Source organism: Arachis ipaensis, chromosome B03 (assembly GCF_000816755.2).
Source record: "Arachis ipaensis cultivar K30076 chromosome B03, Araip1.1, whole genome shotgun sequence".
NCBI classification, from domain to species: Eukaryota; Viridiplantae; Streptophyta; class Magnoliopsida; order Fabales; family Fabaceae; genus Arachis; species Arachis ipaensis.
The window spans coordinates 51,759,949-51,769,879 of record NC_029787.2 but is presented as its reverse complement, the minus strand read 5'-3'; the positions used below and the strand labels follow the sequence as shown (position 1 = coordinate 51,769,879).

The 9,931-nt window shown below is 38.4% G+C and overlaps 2 protein-coding genes across 3 annotated transcripts in view; both read left to right on the top strand.

The window, feature by feature from the left end:
- Positions 1 to 5,226, top strand: part of LOC107630510 (3-oxoacyl-[acyl-carrier-protein] synthase II, chloroplastic) — an 8,322-nt gene extending 3,096 nt beyond the window's left edge. For both annotated transcript variants that reach the window (XM_021118921.1, XM_016333664.2), the window contains 8 exons: positions 1 to 81; positions 703 to 771; positions 1,051 to 1,135; positions 3,211 to 3,365; positions 3,494 to 3,574; positions 3,664 to 3,723; positions 3,854 to 4,007; positions 4,704 to 5,226. The exon at positions 1 to 81 is cut by the window's left edge. In XM_021118921.1, the coding sequence (XP_020974580.1) occupies positions 1 to 81; positions 703 to 771; positions 1,051 to 1,135; positions 3,211 to 3,365; positions 3,494 to 3,574; positions 3,664 to 3,723; positions 3,854 to 3,970 (648 nt within the window). In that variant the 3' untranslated portion in view covers positions 3,971 to 4,007; positions 4,704 to 5,226. The remainder of the gene's footprint in view (positions 82 to 702; positions 772 to 1,050; positions 1,136 to 3,210; positions 3,366 to 3,493; positions 3,575 to 3,663; positions 3,724 to 3,853; positions 4,008 to 4,703) is intronic.
- On the top strand, positions 6,956 to 9,324 carry LOC107633138 (protein FAR1-RELATED SEQUENCE 5-like). The gene is made up of 4 exons (XM_016336774.1): positions 6,956 to 6,985; positions 7,320 to 7,385; positions 7,483 to 8,190; positions 8,242 to 9,324. The coding sequence occupies exons 1-4, from the start codon at positions 6,956 to 6,958 to the stop codon at positions 9,322 to 9,324; spliced, it is 1,887 nt and encodes a 628-aa protein (XP_016192260.1).

Genomic DNA, 9,931 nt, shown 5'->3' with positions numbered 1-9,931 from the left:
GGCTTGGGAGGCTTTGTGGCATGCAGGGCACTCTCTCAGAGAAACAGCGATCCTACTAAAGCTTCACGCCCTTGGGATAGCGTAATGCTTTAGGAATCCTAATACTTGTCCTTTTTTATTTTTTTTTTCCCATTTATGTTCTTGAGTTCTCATATTTTTTTTTTCTTATATCTCTCTCTCTCTCTCTCACTATCTCTATATATACTCACACACTCTGTTGGAAGTTGGATTAGTATGTGCTATTTCTTGTCTTTTAAAGAAATCGAGTAACTGAGGAAGCTTACTTTACTCAAACTATTCAATATGTTTGAAGGATTTGCACGTCTATGTTCTACCTTTTACAAAACTTTCTGACTGTCTTATATATTCAACAGTGTTTAATAAGAAATGACTTTTCATATCATTGTATAGGAATAAAATGGGAAAGACACAGCCTGAAGTTGAAAGAGAAACCATAACAATCAGAAATCAGAATTTCTTGATGTCTAAAAGTAGCCGAAATTGATAATGAGAAATTATGCTCAATTCTTAAAGGGAGTTAATTCATCAGGTTCAACATTCATAAACAACTTTTAACAACATGAATAGTTATTAGACTATTGTAATGCTTGGTGTTCTGTTCATAAACAACATCTACTATCATTGTTACTATTTACCATGCCTTGAATTTCAGATGCTAAGAACTAATTTATGTTATAACAGAACCGCGATGGATTTGTCATGGGTGAAGGGGCTGGAGTTTTGCTTTTAGAAGAGTTAGAGCATGCTAAGGTACTTCTATTGTAATATAAGTATTTGATAGTGGAACCACCTTTGAAAAACTTTGCTATAGATATTACTGCAATACTACTTTATATATTTCTTCTCATCCTTCAGTTTCTTCCAAGAGTAGAAAAACAATGTTGCTCTGACCATTGTCCTATCCCGTGTTGGAATCATGCTCCTAGGCTTCAAACTTCTTGTTTTAGTTAACACTGCTTATATTTCTCGTACCATGTTTCATTTTAACTTTTAAATTGAACGCCATCTAATTTGTTTTTTTGGATGCAGCAAAGAGGAGCAGAAATATATGCAGAGTTCCGTGGTGGAAGCTTCACTTGTGATGCTTATCATATGACGGAGCCTCACCCTGATGGTAAAATGTTAAATCTTCATTAAGGCCTTCTCAGTTATTCATATAAGAATAACAATAATAATAACAATAACAATAACACTAATAATAACAATAATAATAACCAAGTGGTAAATGAAACTCTTGTTTTATGATAACAATAACAATAACAATAACTAAGTGGTAAATGAAACTCTTGTTTTCTCTGGCTTTGCGATCCTGGAACCATGAGGTTAAATGAAAATGCTGCTTTGGTGTCATTTTATTTCTCTTGTTCAAGTTCACAAAGACAGTCGTTTAGCAAATATGCGTTCTCCTGATTGTAATTTTAATTTTTTTTTTATTTATTTTTGGGAGTAAGGAATAAACCCTCTTAAAGTTAGTGTTTTGAAGAAACAAAAATTATTTGACTTTGAAGAATGGTAGATATGCACTGAATGAATTTTGGTGTGATGGCTCATAGATCCTGATTTATATCAGCCTTTTCATGTATTCTTTGTGTGCAAATATAGATTTCACAATGTTTTTCTACTCACTATAACCCTAAATTGAACATTGCATTAGAATTTTTCTTTGTTTAGAGTTGTATGTTATACATGTTTGAATATGAGGACTTCTGTGGATGAATTATATTTTACAAAAAAGTGGACTTTAACTTGTTAAAAGCTACTGCCGTTTTTACATTTATTTGGCTGTGGAGAATGCTTGGAAGTGTTCTAAAATGATCTATTTCAAAGTACAAGAAAGAAAATCTGCTATGTTAATGTTAAAAATGTTATTCTGTTTCTTTGAGGCTTTGAATAACTTCTAGATGAAAATGATCTGAAACACACACATCTATGTAGACACAAAGATACACACACATATTATGATCTCACTGCTCACTTTTTAGGGAAAACTTTAAGGAGGGAATTGATATTGTTATTGCCACTCCCAAAATTGATTTTGCTACTCCTCTCGAATGTGATTTTTTCATGGTGATGGGAAAATATTCCATGTAGGGTAATTTGGAAATAACATGTAATGGAGTGACATTATCAAATTGGGAGTGACAATATCCACCCGGCCCTAAACTTTATTGTGCAATTATAAGACTTAAGCATTATAGTACTGAACAATGGGCAATAGAAAAAAGCTTACACCAAAATAAGATCAATGTAGTAGAGATGTGGATGCCGGTTGGTTGAGTGGATATACCATACAAGATATGTTTTGAAATGAATGTATTAGACAGAAAGCTACTATAGTGCCTATTGTAGAAAAGTTGGTACAGTTTTGCTTTAGGTTATTGGACATACATTGAGAAGGTCTGTTCAGCTTCTCTAAGTAGAGTAGATGTAATGATATCTTGCCATGGAGTTAGAGGAACAGACTATGAACAACTATAGGCAAAACCAGTAAGTTTAATTTTAATTGTTTAATAACAGTAGACATGACTTGTGATAGAATGCTAAAGTGTTATGTAATTAGTGCAATTGATCCCACCTAAGAGGAGTAGAGGACAAGGCTTTGATGATGTTATTTTCATCGTATTGTTCTTACTGTTCTTGTTTGTCTTTCAAGGTCAGGAGAACTATTTCAGCAACAAATTGACAATGGTGCCAAACACAACCTTGGCTTTTGTTCTAAATTTAACAAAATTTCTGGTGGTTTTGGAATAATGTTGTCATGTTGTCTCTTCTTATTGGAGTAATGGTTTTGGAATGACCATCTTGTACAAATTCTGCCAAGGCATGCTTTGGAAGAACCTAGAAAGTTTAATACAAGACCATTGCGAGATAAGATTTGCATAATGCAGGATGCTTGTGCATTGGGCTGTTATTTATCATGGGAGATCATGCATGGGTTAAGCTTGCATGAAGTTCTTTTTATTCTACCTTAGTAGGTAGACAAGAATGTTTTTTTCTAGTTCTTGGTCAATGGCCAAAAACCCTGAATCTCTATACGAATATTGAGGGATAAGCTAAGAGTTTTCTCATATATCGAAAATCTTTTTCAAGTTCTTAATTATGACTCTCCAGTTCTCCATCTCTTATTCCTATTTATAGCCAGCTATTCCCTGCAATATGCATGTAAACTAATTATCACATTTCAAACAGGGGCTGGTGTGATTCTTTGCATTGAAAAGGCACTAACTCACTCGGGACTATCAAAAGAGGATGTGAACTACATAAATGCACATGCCACGTCTACGCCGGCTGGAGATCTCAAGGAGTACCAGGCTCTGATGCATTGCTTCGGTCGCAATCCTGAGGTAAATTTACCTTGTTACCTATAATATGGATCGTTTTAGGTAATCGTTATCTCTTACCCTTCTAATTGCTTTAGTTTATTCCCCTGATTACCTTATTATTGTGCTTACGGTGGTCTCTTGTTCCACAGCTTAAAGTGAATTCCACTAAATCTATGATTGGCCATCTTCTAGGGGCAGCTGGTGGAGTCGAAGCTGTTGCAACAGTGCAGGTGAAAATACTGAATCTTCTATGAAATATAATTAGCGAAACTTTCACTGAACAGATATTGAGCTTCAGTTTTTCTTTTTCTTTTTGTAGGCAATAAGGACAGGGTGGATTCATCCCAATATCAATCTGGAAAGCCCAGACAAAGGAGTGGTATGATATTTTTTTGCACCAGTCTCTCCCTATTTTATTTTTAAATTTTTCTTTTGAAAGTGTGTCGACTACCATTTATATGGTTAAATTCTCTACTTTTGGTTAACTACATAACTGAACGAAAAACCAGGATGCTAATGTGCTTGTGGGCCCAAAGAAGGAGAGACTGGAAGTCAAGGCAGCACTGTCTAATTCATTTGGTTTTGGTGGCCACAATTCCTCCATCATATTCTCCCCTTTCAAATAAAACATGTTGCAGTCTATGTGCTTCCTTAATTATAAAGGTATGTAGCATGTAGAATAGGGCCTATTTGTGATTAGCTACCTAAAAAACTACTTTTAAAATTGTGTTTTAGTTCTTTTTTCTCCTCTTAAAATATTGCAGAACAAGAAAATTACCCCGTTTCTGAGAATTAGATATAAAGCTGCTTCTGGAAAAATTAGGAATACTTTCTCCAAATATCTTTGCCTTCGAAAATTCAGGATAGTCTAGTTTCCAAATATATTGAGTTTTGAATGTGCCAAATAATGAGGAAGTAGAAGTGTTTGTTTGGTTTTTTCTCCCCCTATTTTTATCTTTAATTTTTTAGAATTTCATGAAGAAAGAAAAAGAATAGTAAACGTAATAAAATCTTTTTTTTTTGTTCCCTTCAAAATGGAAATACAAACCAAGCAATCCCTTAAATTCCTGTTTTATCTTTTAAATTTTGAATATAAAAAGGGAAAAGTACTTTTATATTTATTTTATTTAAATACTATAGCAATTTTATAGGCTAAAGAAAAGCTTTTTACAATTATTTTTATTTGTTAACTACATTTTTTATAAAAAAAATTTCCGCTTATGGTCCTGATTTTGTTTCAAATTATGCTTCTACTGCTAATTGCTAAACATGTAACATATAAATTCTTGATCACAGAGACGCTAGATTTCACTCAATTTGCCTCTGATAGGTTTTAAGTCTCATGGTTGTATCTTGCAGTTGTTAACCGGGCAAAGTGTTGCATACTAACACTACTCCCTTGGTTAAGTTAAACATGTATGTGGTGTGATGATCATTATGTTCAGAAAGATTTATGAGGTGACCCTTCTGAATCAAAGTCTCCGGAGATTGTCCGTTGCTGCCGCCTGCTAGTGAAGTTAGAATTGGGTCTATCAGCGGCCAGAAAGTTCCTATTTGACCATGAATGGCTAGAGTAGGAATTTGAATGTAACAGTTGGACAACAAAAAACTTGATGGGGACATGGACATTGTTTTATTCCCATCTATCTACCAGGAGAAGACCATAGATTGGACATAAATCAATTGTAACTGTTTTTCTTAAGCTGGATAAATGTTAGGTTACATTTTTCGCTGAATCAGAGAGGTTATACCTATAAAGTCCTGTCGTGTAATGGGTGGCCAGCATTGCGCTAGAACCCAGTTTTTTTTAAGGTCAAAACCAGCATTAGAACCATAAAAAAGTAATTTTAACACACTACCGTTTATTACAGTTTTCAACCGACGTGGTGTTGATTGAAATTTAAAAAAATAAAATACTGACTTGGAGATGATGATATCATCTTTAGTATATGATTAGTCCACCTGAGAATTTCATGTGCAAATTTCCAAACTCAATCTTTCTATCGTACCCTTGATATAGTATATAAGATTTTTATTAAGATTTATTATTACTCTAGATGAATGAAATATGATATATGATGTTTCTTTATTTGGCATTCAATTATATTTTTGGAAAAGTCAGTAGATCGTTAATCGCATGACCCATCCTCAAGGTTATCGGATGGCAAAAACATAAAGCGAAAAAGGAAAAGTGTGCTAGTTCTTTGCACTAACAAATGATACTATAAAACCACGCCTTGAAGCCTACTTTCTAATTTTAACCATAAACATGTAACGCCTTCTCTGGCATTTCCCAGCAAATTAGAGACAGAGGATAAAAGTCATAATGTTTGTCTTTAACTCTATATTATCATTTTAGTTGACAGAATTTTTAAAAAGCCAATAATGTTAGATGAATAAATCTTTGTATGATCATTGTATAACCAAGGCAATAAAGAGATAAAATTCAGAAGAAATATATAGGCAATATATTGGTTCGGCCTAAAAGGTCTGTATTTAGTCTTTAAGTAATTTGAGAACTCTAATAACAGAATGAGCGTACACAGATATTATTTGCAGAGTTTTTGCAGGTTGCAGTTTTGATTTAGATTAAATTGCAACCCAATTTTAAAATCTTTGATATTCTTCTGACAATTTTAGACAAGACTCGATTGGGTAACTCCACAACCAAGGATTTTAGATATTTTATTGAACTTCTTAGGTAATACTCAGATTGGATACCCCCACCAACCTAAGAATGTTAGATTTTTTATATTCTCAAGTCTTTTCAAGACTACGAAGTGACTAAGATTGACTCTTCGCCAACCTAAGAACATTAGATACTTACCTCAACCTTCTTAAACTAATAAGTAACTCAGGTTCCGTACCTTACTAACTAACAACTTTAGATATTCTCCTAATTTTCACATAGAAGACTCAAAGCAAACCGCAACTTAACTTAAGAATTTTAAATATTCTTTGCTTAAACATTTTTAGGACTAAAGATTGTCACTGTATCAAGTTTTAATAAGAAATTATGGAGTTAAAAAACTCAATATGAACCAGTAAAAAAGACGATCTCAACTTCTACAATAGAGTTGACGGATTCTGTTCTAATTCTTTGAGACTTCAAAAAATAATACAAATGACCATATACTAATCTGGATTTATAAAAACGTAATCTGGTCTAATATATGGATATGCCTAGATTATATCTTGAAGAAATGAAATTTCTTCTAAGATAGAAGAAAGAAATAAAGAAGAGAAAATACAAAACTTTGAAAAAAGGACGTTTCTTCGGTGGGGAAAGTATATTCAAGACCTTGGTGTACCAAGTAGTAATGTGAATTTTGAACAAATATGGGGTCGGTTCACAAATAAATAAAGTAGCGGTTGGGGATGAATTGTGGAAAAAAGGAAAAACGGAGGGAGGAGACGAGAATGAGGTTATTAAATGAAAGGCCCAAACTCCATTAATAGGTAGGTGAAAGCTGTGCTGGGGTCAGTGTGAAGCTTCGTTTGGTCGACCTGTGCGGAGACGGCGGTCCACGGCGGAGGAGAATGCGGGATTGAACGGCGCAGAAGCACAGATCGAGATCTGGCCGACTTAAGGTTCACAGTAAGCGAAGGCAATGGACCACACAGGGCAACCAGATTCACAGGTATGCTTTGTCGGTGTCATTGAGCTTTTTTACCGTCCGATAATGCCGGGGGAGGTATGCGCAGAAATTGATTTCAATTGGGGGCCCGTGCCTCCCCGTGTCCCCAACAGTTTTAAGCGTTTGATGTTTCGAGGTTACCGTTTAGAATGGCACATAGCCGAATTAGATTTGTTACTTTTTAAATTCTGTGCCGAAAATCGTGGTTGGTCTTTACAGTTGAATGAGTTTTAGTTGGATTATTTTAGGATGTCTGGAATTATAGCTGTGTGTTCGTAGTTACGGTTGATAACGCCGATGTTCTGTTTGCTCACTGCGATTTTTTGAACTGTGACAGTCGAATGGGTTTGTGGAGCCTAGCTACGAGTTTTCATCTAATTTTGACCGAGTCCATGCGTCACAGGTGTGTTTGTTGTTCATGTTATGAGTTTCTGTTGACTGGTTTATGTTGATGTGGCTCACCGCCTGTTGTCACACATGCCGGATGTTGTTCGTTGCAGGATGCTGATGATGGAATGAGCGGCGAAACCGTGCCGGTAGAGGAAGCAGAAGCGATGGATTCGTCCGCCGGAGATGCGGACATAGATGCAGAAGCAGTGGTGAGGATTGTTAACGGGATAGGGTCCTTTGGCGCCATTGAATTTTCTTCCTTGACAGCCAACGACGTCCTTACGACGGAGTTCACAAGCCTACAGGTAGCTCATGACTATTACAACGAATACGGTCGCATCAAGGAATTCTCGGTCAGGAGGTCCAAGGTGGGTCGCAGAACAAAGCAGGGGGCGGAAGGCGAAATCATTTGGCAGATATTCGTGTGCTCGAGGGAAGGAGAGCGAGATGGGAAACACATGCAGCAGGAAGACAGGAAGATGGATCCTCGACCGATCACGCGGTGCGGGTGTGAAGCCCGGATTAAGGTCCACGTTGATAATGCCAGCGGGCGATGGTTTGTTGAACAATTCTGTGATAACCATAATCATCCCATGCTGGATGCGAGGTTTAGGGGTCTGTCGCAGTCACACAGAGTAGTCAAGGAAGGCGATTTGCACCAAATCAATTCCATGAGAAAATCTGGGTTGCGGGTGCCGACAATTTTCCGCGCCTTTGCCAATCAGTCAGGAGGATTCGAGACTGTCGGGTTCGAGATAAAGGACATATACAATGCGATAGAGAAGCAAAGGCGGGCTGGCGCGACAGATGCTGAGGCCGTGTTGAAGCTCTTGGGAACTTTAAGGGCCACTGATTCTGGGATGTTCTAGAAGTACTCACTGAATGTTGACAAGAGGCTGGAAAATCTCTTCTGGTGCGATGGTACAAGTCGTTATGACTACAACGTGTTTGGGGATGTCCTGGGTTTTGATGCAACGTACAGTCGTAACAAATACAAGTGCCCTTTGGTAATATTCTCAAGGGTGGACCATCATATGAGGACAGCGGTGTTCGGCTGCGCCATCTTGAGCAAGGAGAGCGAAGGAAGCTATGTGTGGTTGTTGCGGTCATTTCTTGAGGTAATGAAAGGAAAACAGCCGAAGTCTGTCATCACGGACGGGGACCTCGCCATGAAGAGTGCGGTTAGCATAGTTTTTCCCGGTGCACATCACAGGTTGTGTAGCTGGCATTTGTTAAGGAACGCCACTGCTAGAGTTGGACGGCCGGGTTTTCTTTGGAAATTTCGTCTATGCCTGATGGGACATCTAGAGGTTGACGAATTTGAGAGAATATGGACGGATAGCGTGGCAGACCACAGGTTGGAGGATCATCCGTGGATAGTGGATATGTATGCAAAGAAACATTCATGGTCTAATGGACATATCTGGGGGAAATTCTTCACAGGACTGAAGACGACATCGAGGTGCGAGGCTTTGAATATGCAGCTTGGAAAATTTATACACAACGGGTACAATCTGAGGGAGTTCGTGGAGCATTTCCAACACTATTTGGAATTCATGAGGAGGAGAGAACTAGTGGCAGACTACAAGTCTGCATACGGCGAGCCTGCAGTAAAAACGAAACTCGAGGCCATTGAGCAGTTCGCTGCGACGGTTTATACAAAAGAGGTTTTTGAACTGTTTTGGGAGGTGCTGATTCTAGCCAGCAATGTTAGAGTTGTGTCCACCAAGAGGACGAGCGCTTGTGTTTTGTTCGAGGTCACAATGTACTGCAAGCAGAGATCATGGGCCGTGTCGTGGGCCGAGGAAGACGTCGAATTCAGTTGTTCTTGTCAGCGGATGGAGTCCTTCGGGCTTCCTTATGTCCACATGGTTGGGGTTCTGGTTTATCTGAACATGACAGCTATTCCCAGAAGCCTAATACTTGAACGGTGGACAAAGAGGGCAAAGTAGCCGCGTGCACCCAACGACGGAGTACGTGTTGGGGAGATCCCAGACGCAGCATACATGAGCATGCACGCGGCGATGCTTGATGATTGTAGGGAGCTGGTGAGCTTGTCTTGCCGGTTCTTCGAGGACTACGTGGACGTAAAAATAAGGTAGACAAAGGAGCGCCAATCCCTATAGGACAAACATCGCCAAAGGCTGGGTGTTGCTGAGGAGGCCAGCAGGGTGTCTGTTTGGGACCCGTTGCGGGCAAGGTACAAAGGATGCGGTCGAAGAGTTGTCACCTCTCGGGGTAAGTTTCGCCGTGTTCAGAGGTGTCGACTGTGTGGAAAGGGCGGACACAATTCTTGCAAGTGTCAACAATCAAGTATGGGGGAGAACATCGATAGTTTCGAAGCCGGTGCGGCTTACAATAGCATGGAAGCAGGAGAGGGGGGTGAGGACTAATACGAATTTGAGTGAGTTGGCTGAACTATTCTTGTTGGAAGTTACGCATCGTGCTGGATTGGATTGAATATGGCTAGCTGCTACGCGTTTTACTTGTTGAGGTGACATCCGGAGGGGCGAATGCATAGGTTATGTGAGTTACGCTTTAATTCTGGTAATATTGCTT